We start from the raw sequence: 25,905 nt of genomic DNA on the forward strand, positions 1-25,905 counted from the left end.
TTTCACTAAGCAAAGATTTGCACTTTTCAAAACAAGGTAAGATTTCCAAAGCTCTTCACTGGAAAATGTTTATCGCTGCCAAAGTGCTGGACGTTTGCAGGCTCAGGCCCAACGGCACCGCTCTCGGACTACGGGCATGGCTTTCACCTTTGTAAAGATTTCCAAAGAAATGCCTTTGAAAATCAAGGCTTCACCTCTTCCCCCACCCCAGCCCAAGTGGTCTGTGGCATTTCATGGTTCTGTTTACAAGGTTACTTAGCTCTGCGCTTCTCTCGATCTCCAGCATTAATCGTAACACACACTCAGAACTGAACACAGCTGCGTTCACCTGGACAGACTATTAATACCCTCTTACAATATAAATAAGGTGAGTCCTTGGAACTCCAAAAATACAACACACAAAGCACAAGAAAGCAAGAACTTCAGTAAGAGCCTTCATTATTTCACTTGACAAGCTAAATATGCTCCTGCTTCCTGTTTTCTTGTTCCACGGTCCCAACCCCTGAAATGAACTGCTCCACAGGACGCGGGCTGCCGCCCAGCCATCGCTCTCGGCCTTACCCGCGGCCCTTGAACGGAGCCACGGGTGCTTTCAGAGGAGGTAACACCCAAAGGCAGCATTTCAGTGGTGAGCTGGGACTCATGCTGTGGCAGGCAGGGATGTGCAGAGGCTCACGGGTGCAGTTCTCTCTGCGGAGCCAGGAGGGTTTGCAATGGCACCCTCTCCATTTAAGCCAGTCTCTGCTGAGGTCACCGGGGCTTTAAAACCAATTCCTGTAACAATTACTCTGCAAAGAATGGGGAAGGTGAAGCACTAGATAGGAACAGGGAACCCCTGAACTGCCAGGAGTGGCCTCAAAGTGAATTAAGATTTGACACGTGCTGCGTATTATTCTGGTGATGTGATGCCTCATCTGCACACACTTCCGAATTTGCCTCCCTACATTCCTTCCTGCCACAGCCCACAAAACACACAAAAAACTAGGAAATGAGAAAAAAGAGGGTGGGACTACCTCTTCTATCTGCTGGTGTCATGGGGAGTTCTGAGGCTGAATTAATATTTGAAAAGAAGCCTGAGATTCCCAGACAAAACATGCTCCTGAACAAGGTGCTTGCAGTCTCCTGCAGACAGCCCCCATTTTTCTCTGTGTAATCATTACTTGGGTAAAGTCCTTTTATTTAAATTGTGTATTAACCAGTCTTTTATATTTTGCCATGATCTTAGCTATCATTTAGTTTTCATTTAAAAGACAACTATCCAAAGCTGCAAACTGGCATTTACTTTAAAAAAAGCAACAAAAGCATTGCACAGCTCTTTCTACTTCAGCACCAGCCCTTTAACAATACTGGAAACTCTTTTAGAGCTGGGAGGGCTACGGAGTAGATAGAAATAGTAACGATAGGACAGCAAACAGCAAGGAATTCATTTATCTCAGGCTAAGATGTTAAACTAACAATCTTTCTTGGGAAACAAAATGCTTTTTGGATTTGCCAGTTCATTTACTGAATACATTCTGTAACCAAAAATCACGTCACGAGTTGCTGCATTATCACTTCAGTACATGATGCTCACAGCACAATGGTACTGTGTGCTGGCTAGAGGGTGACCTTCACCCTGACAAATCTCCTCAGCTCCCTATCCTGCGCAGTTGTGTCCCTGGGGCTTGAGCTGGAAGCGAAGAGAAAGCAGGAGCCATTCCCTTTCTAAGGAGCAAACTGGTAGAAGAAAGGATTCTGGAGGTTTGTGCTGCAGAGTGCCTCCAGCTCTGCATGGCAGCCGAGCTCTGCACGTGGAAAAAAGGCATTTAGAAATCCCCTGGGAGTGGGGCTGAGCAGAGACCCTGCCAAGCTGTAACACCTGTAGCCTTAACTTGGGATGTCTTATAGACAGAAGCAACTCTGCTAAATAATAACAATAAAAGAAAAAGCTCTTCAAACCTACATTCAAGGTTTTAAGAATATAATTAACTGACCAGAAAGCCCATGGTAATTGTTTTAATTAAATTCTGAAATAAAAGGAGCAAGAGACAAAATGAAACCATACCTGTTTTCTGTACTTGCAGCTCCCTTTTGGCTTGTTCGAGAATGGATTTGATGGCTTCATCAGAGCCAGTCTCTGTGGTTCGGATTCTTGTGGTTATATTACCTGAAGAGGAAAACAAACCTAATGACACTGGGAAAACTTTTATTTGTTTCCTTGGGTTTTTTTAACACAAAGACAGACAATATATATATATATATACACACACTGCCAGTACAACCTGCCGACAGTTTACATAAGACCTTGACCAAGATTTGCAACCCAAAGAACATACTTGACATTAATAAAAGTATCCTTATTGTGCAAAACCCTGCACACTACCTGCACTGGAACAATGAGAACACTGACATCATCAGAGGAAGAACTAAGTGGTCATATATTCCTTTTACAGCATAACATACAGAATTTTTTTTCCCTTCTCTTTTTTTTCCTTTTTTTAAATTTTTTTTTGGAGGGGGAGAGGAAACAGGAGGGAAAAGAACCAAAGGGGAAAGGAAGAAAGCTAAAAACATAGGATCAGTAATCAACTTAAAAAAAATGGCATCAGCAGCTAGGCAAAGTAGGATGAGTATACATTCAGCCCAAAACAGAATTAAAAAGTAACCAGAGAAAAGTAATTTTTATCTTTCTAGAGGTTAATGCATTAGGAGAAACACTCATTTAAACGCAGATCCCCTGTGACGTACTCTCCAGCTAAGAGTCACTAATTGGCGGTTTTGTTGGGTTTTTTTAACTACTGGGGGGAAGAAAATGAGGGGAAACTCTGACTGTGCATGCTATTGCACTTCCCTGCATCTTTCATTGTGAGAGTATCAGTTGTAAGTGAGCTAAGGTCATTTCTGACTGGAGTTACAGAACCCCAGACTGGTTTGGGTGGGGAGGGACTTCAGAGTCCCCCCCACCCTGATTCCCACCCTTGCCATGGGCAGGGACACCCCCACCAGCCCAGGGTGCCCAAAGCCCCATCCAGCCTGGCCTTGAACCCTGGCAGGGAGGGAGCAAATATAACTAAAATTAGTTACAATACTCAAGTCAAAATAACTAACGAGTTTTGGGGTGCCTGCTTTTGTTTTTATTTCCTGCAGAAAGAAAAATGCTGCAGCTAATCTATAATCATGAAAAACGTTTGTACTTCCTGGTCAGGGACAATTTATCAGTCTGATGCTCACTTATCTTGTTCCCTTTACACAGACCACACTGAAGTAAGTATCACACTAATTTAACAGCCTAGTTGTCAACATAAGCCCCATGAGAAGACAGAAGTCAATCCCGAGCAGAAGCAGTACGGGATCGATGTTGTAACTGTGCAACTTTCTCCCTCCAAAAATCATAAAAATAGCAAAGAGAGCATTTCAATAGATCTGATGGGTTCCTAAAGCCACTTCTATCACTCATCTCTTTCTATCTGCATATGCAGGGAGAGGTTGGGCGTGGATAAAGTATCCAAACAGGGTTACGTTAGTGCAGCAGCAGCAGAATTAGAAAAAGCAAAAGTGTTCATCTAACCCATGGTTTGTTTTATACTTACTGTCTGTTTTTCTATCAGATTCCAGGCCAGAATCAAACTGCACAGTTTTAAGGAAACACACAGCTAAAGCACACTCCACTTCCTAGGTATTGACTGCAAAGAAAAACACCTGCCTGTGACGTACCTTCAGACCCATTTCTTCGTTTCGGTACTTCCTGAAATAGTCTGTTCAGGTTCTGGCCTGGATTCTCTGTTGAAAAACAAGTTTGGTAAGAACAAAACAATCAGGGGATGGTTGCTCTGACATCATGGGCTGTGTGACATGAGAAGCTAGCAGCCTGTCTCTGAAGGCGAGGGTTCGAGCTGTCCTCGCCCCCTCGAGCCTTTGTCTGAGCGCTGGAGGAGCTGGCTACTTTGGAAGAAGCAAGGCTGGCTGATTTGTTAATAAAGATTACAGCTACGTTCGGAAAGGAGATTAGACAGATATAAATAAATGTCTAGAGATACCAAAAATGAAGAGGTTAAAGATGGGCAGATAATCCCCTCAAGTACAATCATCAAAAGAAGAACAGATTATAAATCTAACAGTGTGTGCTTTCAATTAAACAAAATCTAGGAATATCCTGCCTGTCCTTTCCAGTATTTCTTGACTGTAAACAACTTACTTTTCAGTTTCTCTAAATGTAAATCTCAGTCCTCGCTTAAGACGAATCACAATGAAATAAATGCATGCTATTCCTTAAAATCACTGCCTTAAATATGCAAAGCTCCTTTAAATTAGGATTGTTTTATAATTACTCATCTCATGCATCACCTATGATGTTTTGTCAAAACACTTTGGGAGGAAAAAAAATATAAAAATCCCACAAGACACAATAAAAGTCTGGTCTGAATAAACAACCCCAAATGGAAATTCCCAAGGATTTCTGAGGGCTGGTACCCTTGGTAGCTACTGACCCTTTTCACTCCGTATTTAGCCCCGACACGGAGCTACTGGGAAGTGAGGGCTGTAGGCATCCCTGCTGCTTGCTCCTGCTGACAAACACAAGTCAGCGGCTAAAAAAAGCAGAAGCAAAGATACTAACCTGCTCGAGCACTGAAAAGCAGAGTTAGAAAGCTGCACTTTCTCTGCCTGACATCTGATTCGGGTGAAAGCAGCAGCAAGGCACAAACGGCCCCGTACAGGGAAGCTTCTGATCTTTAATATTTGTCACTAACAGGCAGATAGGGCCAGACCCTCGGCCGGCGAGCGCTTACCTCTTTGTCTACCCTGGATGCTGCGAAGAGCCAAGATGTTCTGCTCATCCGAGAGGAACTGCTTCATCTTATGAAATGGCTCCTTGCCTCGCACAGTCAGTTTATTCCATGGCTTTGGCCGGGCTAGTATCTCACTCACAGACCCTTGCGACAGTCCCAACACATAATGTCCAAATATCCGCTGTCCAATATTGTGCTTGATCAACTGCTCTTTCACCTGACGTGCAATTTCGGCTGTGTCTATCTCCTCGCCTTCGGAGATGCTCCCAGCACTTTCTGACTGGCTGGGAGATGGGGCCATGCCATTTACGTCCGGACTTTGTTGTAATGGACTTTGGGAAGATATGGAGTTTGTGCTGTAAGGACCTGTTGAAAAAATCATGCTTGTGCTTCCTGCTTCCTGCATTGCCTTGGAGTAGAAGGACTGCATTAGCTGTCGCTGGAGGAGAGAGTTTAGTGCAAATTTTCCTGTGGAGGCCAGGGGTAAGCTGGGGCTCGCCAGGGATGAGCTGAAAAAGTCTTGACTTAAACCCGTTGGTGAGAACTGGTGTGTACCATTAGTATTGGAAGCCTGCTCCCCCGCGTTGCGGAGCAACTGAGAAGGAGGGGAGGCCGGCAAGGTTGCAGGACGCTGACTCTCAGGCTGGTCTTTCCCTTTTCTCCTGGCTGACCCTACAAGGAAGGTCAAACATAATGCATTATGGGGGATCAAAGAGGGAAAAACCAAGATTAAAAAAATGCAAAGTTTGCCCCGCAAAGGGAAAAAGTGCAGATTGACAAGGGCCAATGAAGGTGGGGTTTTTGTTTGCATTTTGGTTTTGGGTTTTTTTCTTGTTTTCTTTTTTTTTTTTCTTTTTTTTCCATAATTGAAATTTCATCAAGCCAAACAAGGCCCCCAAAACAAACAACATGCATTTCATGTTTGCACCTTTCTTGTATGTTGCAGCCTGGAGAATCCCCCTTACAAACATTAAAACTAGAACAGTTACATGAAGTGCAGTTATACATTTAAAATAAATGCAGTTACAGACAGCAAGTCTCTTGGTTGTCTCTCATCCAAGACATTACTCGTTGGACCTGACTGAACCCAAGTGCAGCAAACATTTACATTTTGGACCAAACCAATTTGAATAAAGGAATCACCCTTAGGTGGATGCACCAAGATCACTCAGTTAAAGTCATAAAACGCTTCAGAATTCAGTAATCCCAGGGCCAGTGGCAACCTTTAACTTTCTTCCAGCTGCAAAACCCGTAAGCGTTCGAGGATCTGGGAATCCCATGACTTGCCATTTAAAAAAGCGTGCCCACTCGATGTGAAAAGCCCACGTTAGGAACCCTGAACCACAAACACACTTCGCTAAAAAGAAAGTGTAGTGTTTTTCCAAGCTGCCCTGCTGGCAGTGTATCTAAGCGCATCGGACAGGAAGGTTACTGTGTTCTACATGCAAACATTTTGCATAACATTGGGGGGGGCGGGGGGGGGAAGAGACTTCTGGTGCCACAAATGAATTTGTTCCCAAAACAGAAGACGACCTCAAACACTACCACTTGGTACATCTCGTGATGCCTCTCCTCCCTAACCTTTAAAGACTCTCTGAGGTCTCCAAGTTTTATTTTATTATCCGGCCTATAAAACTGCAGAAATCAAACATCATTCACCGTTCCTGTCGCCTGTTCATCCTTCTGCCATGCATTAGCCCAGACATCCACCTCTCGCTCAGCCCTCCCCTCCCTGCACGAGACAGCAAACAAACCAGAAGAGCCGAAAATCGTGTCAACCTACCACTCAGGTCACTATTTGTGATACGCAGCGTGGCGTTCTCGGACTGCAAGGAGCGGTTCTTCTCCAGCAGCAGCACCTCCAGCGGTTTCGATGCATCCTAAAGAAAATCAGAGTGGGAGGTTTGTTTCTAAAAGCATCGAGTGTCTCGCTCAGGCACTAAAAAGGATTTCCAAAGAAGAGAACAAGTGCTCAGCGCTGCTGTGAACGCAGCCAGGGAATTCACCAGGCATAGATTTGCAGGAATCACTCAGTGCTCCTACGTGAGCCATACAGGAGATTCACTCTCTCATTTTCACTGCAAATCACTTATCAATTCTGCATTGTTTTGAAATGTGCAGTGGAACATTCTTCTTAATTCTTCTTATTTTAAAATGGCACTGGCAAGCTTTCAATTTAAAAGCTGTAGACTTCTTTTAATCTGATTAAAATAGGAGTTAAGATTATATTATTTCTTCTAGGCCAACCGAGCCAGGTAAAGCATTTCCCTGAAACGCTGTTATTTCAGCATAAACCATTCCTTCAACAATAAAATCAGCCCTGAAGTTTGCCATTTACCTTCCACTAAGTGTCTAACCCTCGTTCATAAGAAAGCACACTGAAAACTAACCCCAGGACAGATTTCTCTGTCTCTCTTAGTGCTCAAAGGTTTGTTTTCTCCTGTGAACATTATTTTCAAGGCTGACAAAGACTTAAAAATGCTAAAATCCTTGCTCAGCACACTGCCAGCACAAGAAACATGCAAATCTCAGCGTAGCTGTAGAGCAACTTTAAAAGACTCAATTCACAGCATTAAGGCTATCCACTCCAGCTCAGCTCAAACCTCATGCTTTGTCCTTGACCACTTAAAAGAAATTAACAGGCAAAAAAATGTTCGGTTCAGCTTTTTACATAAGAGAACATCAGGAAAACAACGATCAGCCCATATGTCTCAACATCAACAGGAAACCGACCATGCCCCTGCCAACGAACTACAAGACATTTCTGCTCCTTACCCGAACTGCTGAAGTAAGAAAGGAAACAGAGAGGTTCAGTACCTGTGCACCAGAGCTTTCAGATGGTGCAAACTCCATGGATTTCAATATACTGTGGAAGGCAGAAAAAAAAATAGTTATTTTCTATTCCTTCTTTTCAAAGCGACCGCGCTAACGAGCATTAACGTTATCATTTCCTACTGCGCAGCAGCGCTACAAGTGATAACAACTTTCCTTGCAGTAACACAGCCTCATAATGAATATAGAGAAACTATCCAAACTAGTTATTGGATAAGAAAATTTTCTCGAGCGTCATCTAAATCATTCCATATGCAATCCCACCAGGCCAGTTTAAAGCGTAAATTTAAAGGTTAATAAGGATATAACATTTTAAGCTGTCAGAAGCGATATAAATTTATCTGCGATGCTCGAAGGGAATGAAAAAGTTGCAGCAAAGCAACAAAACAGGGGGAATCACCACCACAGTTACAGTGCTTAATCTAATATACACCAGCTCACATATCAAGGAAAATATGCACAAATAATCTCCCCGACCAAGACACTACAGGCTAAAAGACAGTTTTTCATTTTAATAACCTCCTAGCTCTATGGCAAAGGGAAGACACAACGGCACAATATTTCTTAAGAACTATGAAAGATCCAAATATTTATAAGTACGTTAAGAGAAGAATCTGATAGTCTTATTGTCAATATTTTATATAAAAACTGAGCGGTCAGAGGATGTCTCCCTTCAAAGTCTTTCAGCTAGAGTCGTATCGTCTGGCAAACCAGAGTCTTACAGGAACATGAACTTATCACTGTGCTTTCTCTTATAAATTTTGTTTAAATAGCCTGGCTGCAGGCAGGACGTTAAGCTCTGAAGACTGAAGCAATGAATGATTTCAGCTTCTTGTACAAAGCCAACATTCATTTGTTGAAGAAAAATACGTAAACAGATATAGATAGTGTTTATGCAGCACTTTTCATGCATAAAGCATCAGGAACTTTGTGAGGCAGGGAGAATATGTTTAATCATGTATTTCATGTGGACGCTGAGTCAAAAAAAGGCAGAAGGCCAGTATTAAGATGTAGGGACTAGATCCGGATGCCACCAGGAGTCAGCCAGGCTGCCAGCACTCTCTAACTGCTGCAGACCATGAGGCGTCCGGCTCCTCTATAAATCTGCCCGTGCATTAATCCAGAATTAGATGCCCATTAAGTGACACTCTGGAAATCAGTGTTCTCAGTGACTCATTCAAGATCACACAAAGTCACAGCAAATCCAAGAGGGGAAAAAAAAGTCATTCTGAGACAGAAGCCTCAGGTATTTTGCATCTGTACATCCTCACTACATGCAGCATTAAATCCAACAGGCACTCCCACAATTATAATAATTAATAAGGTCACAAAGTCCTGGCCATTGGTTTCATCACACACCATCCTGTACGATACCTCTTGCCAGCAGACATCACTGCAGGGCAGAGCCACCATCCAATACACAAGCACATAAAGTAAAGCTGTCAGGTCCCTGCTTTCCATGGGCACACCAGCTCAGGTAGGTGCTAAAGTGCCTCTTTTCTGTGATTAGTAGAGCCATGCCAACCAAGGAGAGAGGCTGTGCACTAATGGCTCGAGGTCCTGATGTCATGCTGACATCATGGGGATGGTTACTCAGGTTGGGAAAGCAATGGGACACCTCTGTAGAGGCACAGCTCCTTCTATCAGGACTCCAGGGTGCTGGGGGAGGTGAATGCACAGAGGGAAATGTCTAGGGAAAACCCCTGTCACTGGTAGGTAACTGTTTCTGTCCTGCAGGATCAATGACTTGTAACCATTACCGTTTCTTACATTCCAGCAATGAAAAACACAGTTTGTAACAGTGAATTATCACGTGGCAAATCATCAGTCTTCCTCCCATTTCAGCTGCAACGTGGGTCTCCCAGTACTCCCCACTTACCACGCTCGGGTGTGCCATGCAGAGCAGTCCTGGAGCATACAACCGGGTTCCTTCGGGGTGACACTTAAACCAAGAGGAGCTGCCTGTTCTCGGAGGAGCCTGCTGACACACTCTGACCACTAACGTGCTGCCTACAGAACCAGACTAAAACTACTCTGTAACTCAAAGTGAGCCTGGAAGGATTTAGTGTGCATATCTGGTTCTCAGGACCAAAAGCCAGACTTCAGAGCACTGGTCCTGCTGTGCCCTGCCGCTCGCTCAGGCTGCTTCACCAAGGCATTTTGGGTCAGTGCCCCTGCTGCCAGGTGGGAGGGGGAAGGATCCTGACCCTTGCAGCAGCTCTTTTCAGTGTGCTCGGTGCAGTCATGTGTATTCAAACCCCGGCTGGACACTTACTGACCTCTGCCTATTTAAAGTGGATTTCTTTGCTACCTGAAATAGCTTTCTAGCAATTTCACAGGTAATTTCCTACACACTTAGAACCCAGAATATACTAAAACCCAGGTTGATGGTATCTTGAATTGCCCTTGGAGGCATATTCACTACAGCAGGTTCATTTTATCAAAAAATGTAACAATTAAACATGGTGAAAAAGAGTGTCCAAATGTGTCACAAAAAAGACATTTTCTGTGGGAATACGAGGAAGCAAAATGTTTCCCCTTTGGGTTCCAGCAATACCAGCCCACGAGATCTCGAAACTATCTGCTGCTCAAGATCAGTCACCTGTCTTTTAAAGGAATGATCTTGTGCCTTGGATCCAGACATCTAAGGTGACTTGAAAGACCTCACTCTGAAGCCGAGTGAGCTTTGGGACGCTTCGACTTTCTGTTCGTATGATCCTGACTGCAAAGGCAGGAGGGCCAGCACTGTCGTATTACTCGAGAGGGAACTGAAAGGACACCCAGAACTCTCAGATCTCAAATATAGCTTTAAAAGACATTTGGCACCAAAAACAATGCAGAAAGGAAGGAGTTCTCCCATCCCAGGTCTTGATGCGGACCCAGTTAAGTACATCCAAGGTAAGAAGTTGGCTGATATTGTGGTCCCTCAACTTAGGATGCCTCTAACACCCTTGGGAAGATGAAGGAAAACACCCCCAAAACAACCATATATTCTCTTTCTTCCTTACTGGTTAGATATCTTTTTCCTTTGTGTTGGAGTGTGCTATGAGCAGCTCCTTTTTATCTGTGCAGGCACAGCAGGACTCAGGAGGAGGGGTACTAGATTTACAGCTACCGACTTCACAGTTTCATTTCAGCCTGTTGCTCTCAGGTGATCCATGTTTAGATTTTGGCACATCTGGACCACAGGGGAGCAGAGAGGGTGGCATGAATGAGCTGCTGTGATGATGCAGCACTGTAAGCATCTTCACTGCTTGCTGGGAGGGTCTTAACCCTCCATGCAGTGTACAGACCCCAGGCCACCTCCAAGCTAGCTGTCTGCCCCTCCAAAGTCACCTGCCCTGACAATGTCACCCATGAATTTCGGATATAAAATCTGTAATAGCCAGGAGAACAGAATTAATCTGCTGGTACCCAACAAGGGCCACTTCCAGGAGATGCTCCATATACTTCACTGCAGGCTCCTCTCACAGGGACAGGAACATGCAGAAGCACCATATGAGCACTCTTGTGCCATGGCTTCTCCCGAACCTCTCACCTCCCTTCCCATCCATGCCCTTGTGTAAGCAGCATTGGGAAAAGGAATACAGGGATCTAAACGAGTTTAGTATCTCAAGTAAAAGGCATTAAACCAGGTAGGATTTAAAACTCATTTGCTGTTTCAGTTCATTCACATTTTAGTAACACGTGTAGGAGACTGAAGGTTGTGGCCTAATTCCCATTCACCACTTCACATCAAAACCAGCAGAAATCTGTCGCTGCATCTCCTTAACTCCAGAGAGAACACGGGCATAGTTTCCCCATCACTAAAACCACAAGACCAGGTTAATATTCAGGTGTAACGACCAAAGAAATGGACAACTCCTTTCACTCTATACCAGGGCATGAAGCGGCTGGCAGGGGACCAGGCCGCAGCCGGCAGGGAACCAGGCCGCAGCCGGCAGGGAACCAGGCCGCAGCCAGCGTGGCTTCACTACAACAGCACATTGGGCCAGGCAGCGGTGGGGCCTGCAAAGCCAAACTGCCTTCCATATTCTCCAGGGACGGGTAAACAAAAGCACATGACTACCAGCCTCATCTGAAATACCTCATTAGACAAGGGGACATTTTTTTCAGTCCTTCTGAAAGTATGCACAGAAACGCCACAACGATGAGAGATGGAGTTTCTTGCAGTTATTGAAACCTTGACACAAAACATACTTCTCTTCCGAACCCGACAGCTTATCTTGTTATAGTTTAAAATGAGGCTCTTTAAACTCTCTTAAAAACCCCACTGAAATTGTAAGAGGCTGTTTTGTGGCTTTAGTTTAAAACCACAATATATTAGCCAAACTACACAGCAAAACAGGCCCAGCATTAAGATGGGAGGTGCTGAACCCCGGCGGGTAAAAGCACAGGAAAGGCGTGATGTATGGCCAAAGGCCCTGCCCTGAACTCCCTGTCCACGTTACATCCCGCTGTTGGCTAGGGATTTTTAAAGAGCAGGTCCACCTGGAATACCAGAGATTTGCAAACTTCTTACCCTTGGTGGACAATAGCTTTGGCATCTTTTCTTCATGGACACTTGTATTATTTACTATAGGGATTCTCTGCCGCAACAAAAAGGAGTACTCACAGATACAGCAGTATCTGGATGCAATTTCTGCCAATATTCCCCATTTCCCCATCTTTGTGGTTTTGACTGAATTCTTTATTGTTCCAAGAACACAGATTTGTGGCTTCATTTAACAAGCATTGTTAAACTACAGTCTGTGAGAAAATTATGTAAGCATTTAACACTTACTTTAATTCTTTCTTAACCTCTTCATAATCAGCCTGTCCTTTCAGTTTTTCTTCCAGTTGCTTTAAAAGAAAGAACATGGATTTAATTATTTAGATTTTTTTCTTCTGCCGGCTTTCAAAATCATCTTTAAATTATTCCATATATACAGCAGTGCACAAGTGAGGGTTAATGACTCATTCCTAATTTACATATATTAGAAAACAAACTATAACCAATTCAACGTAAACACAATTATACCTCACTCTTCCTTTGTTTACAGAGTGCCAAGCATTACAGAATTCAGTAGGTCCCAATTCGGCTGTCTGCCACGTCACTCTCACGTGTTCAATAAAGAGATTGGGGAAGAAGGCATTAAAAATAGGGCAGCTGTGATTTTTACCAAGCTAATAAATGGAGTAAACAAGCAGGATGCTTTGGCACATAGTGTACTCGTAATATGACAGCGCTTGGTAACCTTACCCACGTGAAAAAACATAAAACCAAGGCAGAAGTTGTTGCCTGAATGCCTCAGGCTTCTAAGGCTTCTACACTGTCTCGTGCCCAAACAAAACAGCAGCACCGAGTCGTTTTACAAGCATTACTGATTGCAATAGCTGATACGATTACACACTGGAGACGAAGCACTGAGACCAACTCTGCAGGTCCTTCTGCTCAGGTCTACCCGACCTGGGGCGATCTCAATGGTTTCTCTTCAGGGAGAAGATGCCACAAACAGAATCATAGAGGGGAAGGCGTTGGAAGAGACCTCTGGAGATCATCCAGTCCAACCCCCTGCCAAAACAGGGTCACCTACAGCAGGTTGCACAGTATCTTGTCCAGGTGGGTTTTGGGTATCTCCAGAGAAGGAGCCTCTCCAACTTCTCTGGGCAGCCTGTCCCAGTGCTATGTCACCCGCAGACTGCGTCTGAGATGGAACTTTGTGTCCACTGCCCCTTGTCCTGTTGAAATGTGTTCCTAACAGAATCCATGACATGATGTCACATCTTTGGACCTTACCCAAGAGCCTCTGATCCCAACAGTGCTCAGCACTACAGAATAAGTGCTTCAGGAGCCTCAGAACAGAGTGATACGTGATTGATGCCACTGTGATGCTTGCAGAAGCCACACTCACTTCCCACTAATGATTTCTTTGCTTAGCACAGGCACACATGATCTAGGGAAGGAACAGAACTTCCATGGCAAGTTCAGGCTAGCTCTGCTTCACTTAATTTTTGGTTTTAAAACTGGCACAGGGTCCCAAAGGTCAGAGGAAACAGAAATAACACAAGGTCATACTCAAAACCAGAGCATCTGCTTTGAAAAGGAGAGGAATATATGACATGAAAAAGAAAAATAGGACTTTATGTCCAGGAGAGACTGCCTTCAGCTGAGAAACGAATTCAAGAAGATCTTACACCCGCTCCTGGGCTGCACGTTGAGCACAGGAGGAAGGCAGGGAAGGGCTACTGTGAACTTGGGTAAATTTAGCAAAGCCATTTAAAATGTCCCAGGAAAGCAGAAACTGTTGTTACATGTGGAATTTGCACTCTATGGGACACTGATGAAACAAGCAGCCTCTTAAAAGGTGGTGTGCCCTCACGTCCTTGGCCAACAGGAACTTGTTGCAGTCACTCAAACTGTGTTAAAGAGGAAAAATTTGAAAAATTGCCTATTTGAGCTGAAATGATTTTTACTTGGAAAAATACAGGGGAAATTTTAGTAACCTCTTTGAACATGACCTGCTTTACCAACTTCCAGTTACAAACTGGAATTCTAAGGAGAACTGACTGCTTTATAAAGCAGACACAGTGCTACAGGTATTCTGGCCCCTATACTGATGTAACTATGAAAATCCTGGCTGATGTGACCAGAAAAATCCTACAAATATTAAAGATGTTTGAGGTTCTGACAACCTCCAACGTGTGTTGAAATCTCATTATACACAAGTGCATCACACATAATCCCAGGGTCAGCTGCACCATGCCCCAAGTTCAAGCAGCTTTTCAAGCACTGAGCAAAATGCAGTTATGGTAACAAGGAACCCAACCAGGCTTTTTCAACATCACTAAGACTGGAGAGGGATCTTTAAATTAAAGCCAGTGAGCCCTTGATACTGGGGAGGAGACTCAGTGTCATGACTGGAACTTGATGTGGACAATGGGAGGGTCCTGCTTAACCATGTGGCATCTTTCAGTTCTCGTTGGCTGTTCTGGCTGCTTTTTGCTTCTCTACATCTTCCAGCAAAGATACACAACAGTTTGGTGGGCTTGGCAATGTGAGGTTGATGGCTGGACTTGATCTTTAAGATCTTTTCCAACCACAATAGCTCCATGATTTACCTCTTCCTTAACCCTGTGACTCCTAACATTTTTGGGGTCTAAAAGCAGATTAGCTTTTACAGTAGGGGTAACTGGCTATTTACAGAAGTCCTCAGTATAAAAAGCACTGGTATAAATGTAAAACAAGCAATATCATGGATCAACATGCTGGTTACTTCTGCAAGGATATGCTAAGAAACAAGCCTTTCATAGAAACAGAAAACACTGAGAAGCAAGTGATCCCCATTTCAGTGCAATCTGGATTAAATGTAATTCTGTACAAGGATATGCTATACCCTGGAAGTATTTCTGGAAATTGTAGGTTAAAAAGAATAATAATAAAAATGTTGACAGAGGAAGCTGTTTGGACGCTCGGGTACTTGTGTGCTGTTAGAGCAGTATGGCAACCAGCAATATTTTACTCTGAATTGTATAAAAGCCACACACATCCATCATTCTCAAGTACCTAATATAGAGATTGTTGCCATGGAAAACCTGCACCTAAATGTATACTTTGCTAAACAATGTAAACCAACAACTGAGAATGCAACGCCCGTACATAAGCAGACCATTTAGGCACTTGGCATCTTCCCAGTCAATGACTGTTTTAAAATGTATTAGTATGGTAATTGTCTCAAAGAACCCTGTAAAACGCACAGAACGGGGTCTAACAAAGGTTCAAGCTGAGAGACAATGTGGAGGAACTAATATCTTGCACTAAATACCAACCTGGTTAATTCAGACAAAATGCATTTGAACATCCTCCAGCGCATAGACACGGGGAGCCAGAGGGCAGCAGGAGTGGCCTGGTGGCACCTCTGCACGCTAATATCCCCCGCTAAGGGGTCGCCTGGCGTTTGGCGTGCGAGGGAACCCAAGTTTGAGCATGCAAAGGCTGGGTCACCTCTTATGTTATTTTAAAAAAAAGGAAAAAAATCATTCCTGTGTTATCAGCATGGGCTGTGTGAAGGGGGCTGAAACATTAAAAACCCCATCAGACTCACGTTGCAGTTTAGTGTAGAGTGAGGAACTAAGCAGCCTGTACTTAATGAAACGTGGTGAAGAAAGGTCCTGTTTAATATCTTGATTAATCATCTGGATGAGGGGACTGAGTGCACCCTCAGTGAGTTTGCAGACAACACCAAATTGTGTGGCTCTGCTGGAAGGCGGGATGGGTCTGCAGAGGGACCTGGACAGGCTGGAGCGATGGGCAGAGGCCACCTTCATGGGGTTCAGCAAGGCCAAGTGCCGGGTCCTGTGCCAGGTCACAGGAACCCCAGGCAATGTAACAGGCCTGGAGGCACAGCAGCTGGAGAGCTGCCCGGAGGAGGACCTGGGGTGTTGGTTGACAGCCAGCTGAACAGGAGCTGGCAGTGTGCCCCGCTGGCCAAGAAGGCCAGTGGCATCCTGGCCTGTGTCAGGAATGGTGTAAGGAAGTGATAGTTCCTCCTCTGGTGAGGCCACACCTCGAGTGCTGTGTCCAGCTTTGGACCCCTTGCTACAGGAAGAGATGCTGGAGCATGTCCAGAGGAGAGCGATGAAGCTGGGGAAGGGTCTTGACCACAAGGAGTGGCTGAGGGAGCTGGGGCTTTTCAGTCTTGAGAAAAGGAGGCTGAGGGGAGACCTCAGATGTTGGGGTTGGTCTCTTCTCTTGAGTGACAAGGGATAGGACGAGAGGAAATGGCTTAAAACTGCACCAGGGGAGATTTAGGTCAGAGATCAGGAAGAATTTCTGTACTGAAAGGGTTGTCAGGCATTGGGACAGGCTGCCCAGAGAGGTGGTGGAGTCACTGTCCCTAGGAGGGATTTAAAAGGCATGTGGATGAAGTGCTTAAGGACATGATCCTGAGGTGGGCTGGGCAGGGTTAGGCTGTGCTTGGACTCGGTGATCTAAAGGGTCTCTTCCAGCCCAGGTGATGCTGTGATTCTTTGCTACGCAGCACCGTTGCATTTTAACTGGGTAACAGTGAAGCTCTACCTCCCAGCAACAAAGGGTTAATATAATTATAGTTAGAAAAGACTTGTTACTAGAGGACATGTTTTGATTATTAGATCAGATGAAGATAAAGAAGCAATAATTTTGAAAGTATTTCTGTATTGTTTCATTAAGTCATAGAGTATTAAAGAATTCCCCCAAGATATGGTCTGAGAACATTGCTGTAATTTGTGAAACTGCGAGTCATTTTTCTGTGGAGGCAACCACTACAATCTGTTATTTCAGGAGCAACTCCTCTCTGATCAAACACAACATCAACACCACCACAGAGATGTGGGTCTTTGTACAACAGAGCTCAGACATGGGTTCTCCCAGCCCTTTGGGGGAAAAGCATGTGTTTTGAAGTATTTTTATACTGCAACAAATAAGGTGAAAGAGGACTGGAATGACTGAAAACTTATCAACTCAGTCACTGCATCAGACTCTACCAAGAGGAACCTAAATACAGAGCATTAGCTGGGCCAGCCTATGAGAAAATGGAAGGAGATTACTGAAATGAAAATCAAAGACTTGCTCTGTCATTTCTATGATCCTGTTCCCTTTGAAGTTAATGGCTAAACTAATACTGACCTCAACAGGAACATGCTTTATTCCAAGAAAATCTGTCAAATGCAAGGACTCAGGATATTTCCTACCAGGCTTTATGCAGAATTAAAAAATCCCCTTTATCATGGGCGTAGGCAGCTGACCGTGTCCCTCAAAACCAGGCCAGCTCCTTCCTCCCTCAGTAAGAGTGGTGCCCACGTGGAGACAGATGGGCAGAGACTGATACTGTCAGACAGGAACCTAATAGATCTCCTTTGCTCTGCTGAATTTTCATAAAGATTCGGGAAGGCTGTCTTGAAACACGCCAGAAGCACACTCAGTGCGACGCTCTGGCTTTCATCCTTAACAGGTATTTGCCCACATAAATTACGCTACCTCAGAGCAAAACTAGTAACCACTAAAAAATGTCAGAATTAGACCAATTTGTAAGAGTTTCAATTGAACAGTAAATCACTCCACTAGAGGAAAGCTACCCACGGCACAGTCAGAGCTAAGTGGGTGCTATCAGCCTCCTGCTTTTCAAAAAACTCTGACTATAAAACCTGCAAAACTATGAAGTCTTTAATGGAATAGATAAATTTATCTTGTTTACACTTCGAAGCTCATAGATGGTAGAACAATGAAAGAGGCAGGAGTTACAGGAAACTGATTCATAACACATGTCAGGAAACATTTCTCATGCTTACTGATAGATCAGAACTGTGGGGGCTAGCACACAAAGACAGTAAAGCAAAAGGTAAAAGGGTCACTCAAACTGCTAGATGTTTCTTCTGGTTTTACTGGTATGCAAATGAGTGTAGGACTGGACTGCTAATTGTAAATGGGAATTACTGCAGGGCAAGTATACAGTTTGAAAAAATAGTTAAATGGTCATTAAGGCTAGCAAGCCTTCTCTCTGTGTCTCTGTTTCACCAGGGTTTGTGCTCTGAACGACACACTGCCCTCTTCCAGTGGGGAAGGAGGGGCAGCATGTAAATTCAAAGACAGACCACAGCATGATGAACACTCCTGGCCAGTCTGCAATACCAGTCACTGGAATGGGAATTTCTAAAGCCTAAGGAGGATTTTCTGTGCCTTCTCAGTTCAGTTCTTTCACTATGTATCATGGCAGATACACACTGGGTTTTGTTGGTGGTTTTCATTTCAAAGGTAACCACCTTCTGCAAAAGTGAAGTTCCCAACAGTGAGAGCCAGCTAACCATTCAAACAAACCTCTGATCCCTCTGGATAAACCACCACAGAAACTGGTGGTGCTCAGAACCACGGAAAGCTTCCACCAGTAAAACCCAACCCCGGAACACCAGTCAGATGGTGGGAGAGCCACGGGGCACAGAACTGAGCCTTACTTTAAGCGTGCTGTTCTTGGCAGTCAGCTGCTGCTCCAGCTGAGAGATCTGGCTGCTGGAGTTCTCCCGCAGCTTGGTGAGGCTGCCCTGGAGTCTCTGGACATCTTCTACGAGCTGGGCGATCTCCCGCTCCTTCGCAGCCAGTTCTACTTCCAAGCTGGACCGTGTCAGCACCTCGATGGCCTGCTCCTAGGGTGGAAAACAGGATTAGACCACATAAATCAACAAATGTGACTGACTGCATCAATCTGGACGATGAACCTTTCCACTCCCTGCGACAGCTCTTGGGTAAAACAGGGGTAACAGAGAGAACAGATTTCCTAAGTGCACTGGAGAGATGCAGCCGTGAAAGTCAAGGGATTTCTCTTTAGATCCATTTATTATTAATAGCCCAAATGCTTTGACAACTATGAAAATCTGTGCTTACAAAATACTAATCAGATAAAATATTCCGAAGTAATGGAGCAGAATTTCTTAATCAGGGACGGCAGAGTCATGTGCCTTTGGCTCTTCGCATGCGTGCCACACGTTCCAGGCAGAGCTGTCAGGAATTGCCCCAAAGTCCTGCTTCCAACGCATTTGCTCCTCACATGAGGATTGTTTGCTGTTAACATTACTGCTAGCAACTGAAGCCTCTCCTCCATGGGGATGAAGACAGATGTGACAGCTGTTAAGACAAGGCCATCCTCCCTATGCTCTCTGCTTTCAGAAATTCCCTTTCCTACATCAGAATCTTTACTCTTCCCATTTTCCACAGCTGCAGAATCTGTCCTCAAGCTGGAAACCTCCTTACTAGACTGACTTCCCAGCAGGACAAGAAATAAGAGAGGACACATAAGTTAAGAAGAAAGTAGGATCTATTCAGAAAAGAAAACAGACGAATTGTACCATGTCTTCTGTCTCCTTTTGTGTTAAAAGATCCACAGCTGTAATGCATCAGGATGCTCTAAACCTCTCTTCCCTGAGCAACATAAGGAAATCTTTGTGGGGATCTGGGGAGCACAAGGCAGCCCAGTGACAAACCCACGTTCCATTAACAAGCCTAATACGCCTCTTACAAAGGTTAATGGCTGTTCCTCAGAAAACACCAGTGAAGTAGGGAAGGATCCATTTACCAAGAGAGACACAATGATCCTAAGCACCGTACCAAAGATCCTACGGCGAACGAGCTGAAAATTCAACCCACCGATGCTGTCACCCAAGCACTTTCCTTACAATTCAGGATGACATTGCAGCAGACTGAAACATACTCCATACCCTCTTTTCTGGAAAACACAGGCACAACAAAATACCTGTTCCTTATCTTTGAAGCACTTAGCTTGATTCTCAGTGACTACACCCCATTGTATCTCGTAGAAAGCTACACGCACGAACAGCAGTTAACAACGCTCTCCTATTACACTGAATTATACTTTTAACTTGAAAAAAACCTCTAATTTGCTTGCATGAAACATCACAAGTTGTATAATCATCTGCTGCTTGTGCCTATTGAGACTAGAACGTAGAGTCTGAAATAAGATAGATAATGATCATTTTCATCCTGCAGTAGTTGTCATATTAAATATAAATGAAGTGCAGAAGTACTATTAAATACAAGAAAGACCTAATGTTAAAATAATGATAAGACTAGGACATGAGATAGGAAGAGGCAGGTAATTCAGAGTTACAAGTGATATTCAGGCTTTTTATTTATTATTTTTTTTTGTTTTGCAGCCTGCTTGTCTATCTTCTGACTTCTCAGGGAGAATACTGGGTTGTATTAATAGACAGCCAAGCAGATCTGGAGGGCTTATGGTGTGCTGCTCATTCTCTGCAAATGTATTTTAAAGACAACCATGTGTTTCTCCAGTATCAGTGTCAAGCATGTACATGGCTTGCAAGGAAAAAAAAAAGCAATATAAGGAGCATGATTTCTTTTGTTTGGTAAATCTGCTGCTTAGAAGTAGACTAAATTTCACTTAATTGCATATTTAGATTTAAATACTCCTATTTCTCCTTTGGCAAACAAAAATCAAAATAATCTCCCTGCTCATCTGCAGTACCTGTTAACCCAGGGCCAGCTGGAGCCCTGGAACAGCACCCTGTGCCCGTAAGGTCCAACCAGCAGCATCAGCAGCACCAGCCCCACACCAGCCTGCCCACTTTGGTCAGACACAGCCAGCCCAACCTTCCAGAAACCTCCATTTTCTAAGTGGCTGTTACTGGATTTGTAGGTGAAATTCTTGATTCAGATGGATTCGGTGAAAGCCAGAATGACACTGGATTTATTTCTGGCTCCGCTGACAGCCCATCAAATCAGAGTAACAAGACCCAGGGAGAGGCAGGCAGCAGCAACCAACTCTGGGCAAGGCTGGTCCCCTCGCTCAGAAGCTCCACGCCTCAGCCGTGCCCTCCAGGCAGGCATCTGCTGATGGCCCACGGAGGCACCACGGCTTTGTTATACCCCAGTGCTGCCTTTATTTTCCCTCTACCAACCATCTCTGAGAGCTGCTGCTCTCTGCCTGGACCAGCAGCTGTGGAGAGCCATGGATCACCATCCCAGCCACCACAGAGCAGAGCGACCTCTGTCCTTCCCGTGGCCTCCTGCAGCCACCAACCCGCTGAGAAGTTTAACCCAACCGCCGTCCCAGAAGAACACAAGTCCATAAAATACAACTCCAAGCAGGTATTTTTATAGCTGTGAGCATAAATCGAAAGAGCCGTGCTGCAGGAACGTCAGAAACCTGTACGAGTCAGTAAATATTTTCTCTCACCACATCAGGTGCCTTCTGGATCTGCGTAGCAAGTTGGAGAGATTTGTTAGCTGACGAGAGCTGCTCCCTTAAGGTCTCTGCCTCTCTCTGAGCCACCTCTGCCCTCTGAAGGAAATGAAAAGGGGTGAAAAGAGAAAGTACATTCAGTTTAACAACTGACAATTATTACAAGAACATTCATCAATTCATGCCTGACTGAATATAATTGATTTTCCTAAACACTCAACCTAATAAATGTTAGAAAAAAACATAGAATGTGATGGATTTTTATTTTAAACAGTACAAGGAAGAAATAATTGAGCGATTATGACAGTAATTTAACGCTAGGAGCAAGGAATCCCCTGCTGATACTAATGCTGCGGCCCACTGAATTTCCCAGACTGAATAAATACAAGTGGAAATGGAGTCTTTTTATTCAATTTCTTTCTATTCTCATAGACCAAGCAGATTTTATTGCAAGGTTCCTCATGGGAACAATTCTCACGGGTAAATGCTGAATTAAAAGATATTCTGACCATTCTTTCTAACACACATACAATGTTGTGGGCTGTCTTTTCTTCAGTAATTATTTCCCAAAACATGAATTGTTAGATTCTGTTCTTTCAGCAGGTCTATTTATTCAACAATATTTAACCCTAACCTGACAATTCTGCACAGATCAGTTACCCACCACCGAGGGTTTACTCAGTATCTGGTAAGCCTGTGACTTGGCCACCAGGCAAAATTCCCATGCAGATATTGAATAATAATAGAGAGGAGAAAGACAGAATTATGAAGAAAGATTGTCTCTAGAAGAGTTTGGGTAGAGACAGATGGATCAGTAACTTCAGGCAATAAATAGCAGCAAAGTCCTTTCCGAAGCTGTGTACAAGCTTCTGTTAAGAAGAGCGGAACAAAGCCTGGTTGTTTTTACAGTATATACTCCTCCTGGACAGAATTTCTCCTCTCTCTCTCTCTCTTTTTAAAATGTATTTCATTGTTACAAAAGCACAGTGCTTCCTTCCGTGAAAAATGAGTTTTTCACCCGGGCTGCTCCATGCAAATCACAACTCAAGCTGCACTTCCAGCAGAAAACAGCTCAAAGCATTTTCTATCCCCGCTTCTGAGACCGATCACCAGCTCCTCCAAACCCACCAACTGCCACCAGCCAAAGCCGAAACTTTTCTTGACCAACTCCCACCCTTTACATTGGGGTCCCTTCCTTTACTGAGCAATAAATTCATTCTTATGCTGCCAGAGCTGCCAGGCTCCACTTTTTCAGCTGACCCTCTAGAAAACCTAAGTCATCTAAAACAGTGAATCCAAACCCTACGTCCCTGTGTGTGCGCAGGGTCTCTGACTCGCTCCTGGAAGCAGAGGCTCTGCCTGCATGTTTAATCAATCAGCAAACGAACGGCAATCAAATCCTAAACGCATCAGCTGCACTATTTGCTCACAACATTATATTAAATGATTTCACATAGGTTCTACAGCTGTAATTAAAATTAATTGTAAAAAGTGCAGCCACATGGTCCTAATAATCAGAGCACGGGGCACAACCTATTGTGTGCACGGGAAAGTGGTAGTGGCATTAAAAAGGCACAAAAAGCCAAAGTTCACATAATTTATGCAGCTGGGTAATATCAGGATAAAAACCCGAAGCTAACAATAGGGATGGAGAGAAATGATCTGCTCACACTGTATTCGATGTGGATGTACATGTACTGATGTAATACCAGGTAAGCAACTCCAGCAAGGCAGGACGAGTTGCTACTCTGTGGTACTCGCTCTCCAACCCATCACTGGCTAAGTGAAGTAATGGGTTTTGCAGCCCTAAGCCATTGTGCTGCTGGTTTCCATTCGCGGCGGCGGCGCTGGGAGAACCTATTGAGCCTGCACACAAGCAAACCACCCAGGGTACTGCTAATAGATGTTACATCTGCATAGAGAGCTGTCAGCTGCCCTCCCTGCGCAGCCCCCCCAGCCACCTCGGGGCACCTGTTGTAACCCCGGGAATAATGTGGGACAAGGCTTGCTACCACGTGTCGTGAAAAATGCATCACCAGGAACTTTGGGGAGTTCTGCCTGGGAAATACTCCTCACATTTTTTCTCTCTCTTTTTTTTTTCCTCTTTCCAGAATGGAAGCTTTTTAGAGCCAGAATTATCGACACATTCAGTGTCTGGAAAGCGCTTTTGGGTGCTATTGCGGTATGAATTATACAGTGCACTCAAAACCCTGTTAAAAGAACAGTGCTGTTTCAAAATTGAGCACTTAGAAGTTTTGAGAAGCCAACCCCGAGGCCACAGGTACGTTCAGCCACCCCGGGTGGGAGGCAGGCTGGGCACACACCAACGTGCCACGGCTTTGCCCAACGAGACCCCTGGCTGCATTCAGCTCCCAGGATGAGTATCACTCTGTGAACTGGTATTTTGCTTTGTCCTCCTTGTTCCCTGGGTGACCTCTGTGGTTTATTTACTGCAAACTAATCCCACCCTCCTCTGTAGATAGGATTAATCGCTTCCTCACGGGATCTGCTCTGGATTCCACCACCAAAGGATCTCAGTGTGTTGGAAAGTTAATGACTGCACTGACGCAACCCCCCCAATTTTCTTTCTTTCATTCTACTTCTATGGTAGATGCTGGTTTATGTATTTTAATAATAGAATCTCCTGAGCTGGAAGAGACCCATAAGGACCATCAAATCCAACTCCCGGCTCCACACAGGCCAGCCAAGCCAGAGCAGGGCACTGAGGGCATCGTCCAGACAGACGCTTCCTGACCTCAGCCCAGCTCGGGGCTGTGACCCCTTCCCTGGGGAGTCTGTGCCAGTGCCTGACCCCCCTCTCAGTACAGAACCTCTTCCCGACAGCCTCCCCTGCTGCAGCTTCACACGGTTCCCTAGGGCTCTATCCCTGGTCCTCAAAGAGGAGAGATCAGCACCGTGCTCCCCAGACCCACAACTTACTTCCACTCGGGTGCTCTGCATGGCGGTACCAACCCTGACCTCACCATGTGGCACAGGCTGTGTTTGGCCATGTCACACCTGCCTGCCAGCACCCAAGACCCCACACAGTGGCCATGGTGCTGCTCCCCTGCCAAAACCTCTGGCTTTGCCCTTCTGCCTCCCACCCCACTCTGCTTGTCACATTGTCCCCTTCAGCACTGTTCTGTCTTCTCTTGAGCCTCACCGTGCCTTTAGCTGATGCCAGGCTGAACCAACCTCATACTGCCCACGACCTAACGAACACACACAAACTTCCAGAACGTGTCTTACCCCCACAATTTCCTCCTTCCTTGTTCCGCTGCTTCTTCCCCCAAGCTCCTCACAGCAGCCTCGTCCTGCTCCTTCTCCTTCCTTCCCACTACAAAATCCCGTCTCCACGCTCTCACGCCGACGTAGCCCGTCTCCTCACCATGGCAGGGACAGGTTGAAGGAACATCTCCCCTCCCAGCACTCCCATCAAAGTTGCAACCATGAGGAGAAAATCCTGGCTGGCTAACGTTCCCCCAGCCAGAGCAGCGATAGACTGCAGTGTGCTTGGGACAGGCACGGACATCAAAGCTGACAAATTCAAACCAGATTCTGCTGGGTCTGTGTGAACTTGTGGGGTTTTTTCAGACACTTATAGGCTGGCCAAACTTGGGTTGGTTTTTTTTTTTTCCTTTTGCTTTTGCTACTTGAAGCAACAGAAGATACAACCCTGAGAAAAAGACAAACCCTCCCTCACCAAATGCCAAGCCCCTTCTCTTAAATACGGGCACAGCAGGCTCCTCACCAAAACAGCAGAACAACTCCTAACATGTGGGGAAAATTGGATTTTTTTTCCCTAATCTTGTTCTTAGAAATGGTTGAACAATTTTTCCTGAACTAAGAAAAGAGAGTGCAGCCAGAGACAGACGCCCAGTATGGAAAATGGCTAAACCCTTGTGATCTTGCACAACTTGGAGCCACTGGGAAGTTCACACAACCTTCTCTTTGAGTGAAACTATCCCACTTTGGCTAAGAAGTATGTATGTCGCAGTACAGTTGTTTTTCATCAGCCAGCGCTAAAACTCTTTGCTTTTGGGGAGGGACTTTTCAGAAGGGCCTGGAGTGATAGGATGAGGGGGAATGGTTTTAAATTGGAAGGGGGTAGATTTAGATTGGATATTAGGAAAAAGTTCTTCACTACAAGGGTGGTGAGGCCCTGGCACAGGGTGCCTGGGGAAGCGGTGGCTGCCCCGCCTTGGAGGTGTTCAAGGCCGGGTTGGATGAGGCTTCCAGGAGGCCTTCAAGGCTCTGGTCTGGAGAGAGGTGTCCCTGCCCATGGCAGGGGGTTAGAACCTGATGATCTTTAAGGTCATTCCCAACCCAAGTCATTCTATGATTCTTAAGTCCTAATCAACTACGCACAGCCTAGAAAAGTCACGATGACCAGTGGCAGTCCCACAACCGGCCTTGACAGTGACCACGCAAACCCAGCGCCACCTGAAACGCTCAGTCACACAATTCCTCCTCATTTCCTTACTGCTGTTGTATCGAGCATTGAGCTACCTCCCTGGGAACAAAATATTTCAAAATACTTTCGTTCTCCTTAATACAGCGTGTAAATATTGTACTGCTCA

The 25,905-nt window shown here is 44.9% G+C and overlaps 1 protein-coding gene across 2 annotated transcripts in view; it reads right to left on the minus strand.

Annotated features, from left to right (window-relative positions):
- CUX1 (cut like homeobox 1) overlaps nt 1-25,905 on the minus strand; it is a 275,245-nt gene that overhangs the window by 67,831 nt on the left and 181,509 nt on the right. The window contains exons 10-17 of one of the 2 annotated variants that reach the window (XM_084272881.1): nt 21,320-21,424; nt 18,567-18,755; nt 12,382-12,440; nt 7,584-7,632; nt 6,550-6,646; nt 4,767-5,438; nt 3,694-3,759; nt 2,045-2,146 (exon numbers count right to left, since the gene is read on the minus strand). In XM_084272881.1, coding sequence (XP_084129007.1) covers nt 2,045-2,146; nt 3,694-3,759; nt 4,767-5,438; nt 6,550-6,646; nt 7,584-7,632; nt 12,382-12,440; nt 18,567-18,755; nt 21,320-21,424 — 1,339 coding nt within the window. The remainder of the gene's footprint in view (nt 1-2,044; nt 2,147-3,693; nt 3,760-4,766; nt 5,439-6,549; nt 6,647-7,583; nt 7,633-12,381; nt 12,441-18,566; nt 18,756-21,319; nt 21,425-25,905) is intronic. The other variant, XM_084272882.1, reaches the window with a different exon arrangement.

Source organism: Gallinula chloropus (assembly GCF_964237585.1).
Source record: "Gallinula chloropus genome assembly, chromosome: 19".
NCBI lineage: Eukaryota > Metazoa > Chordata > Aves > Gruiformes > Rallidae > Gallinula > Gallinula chloropus.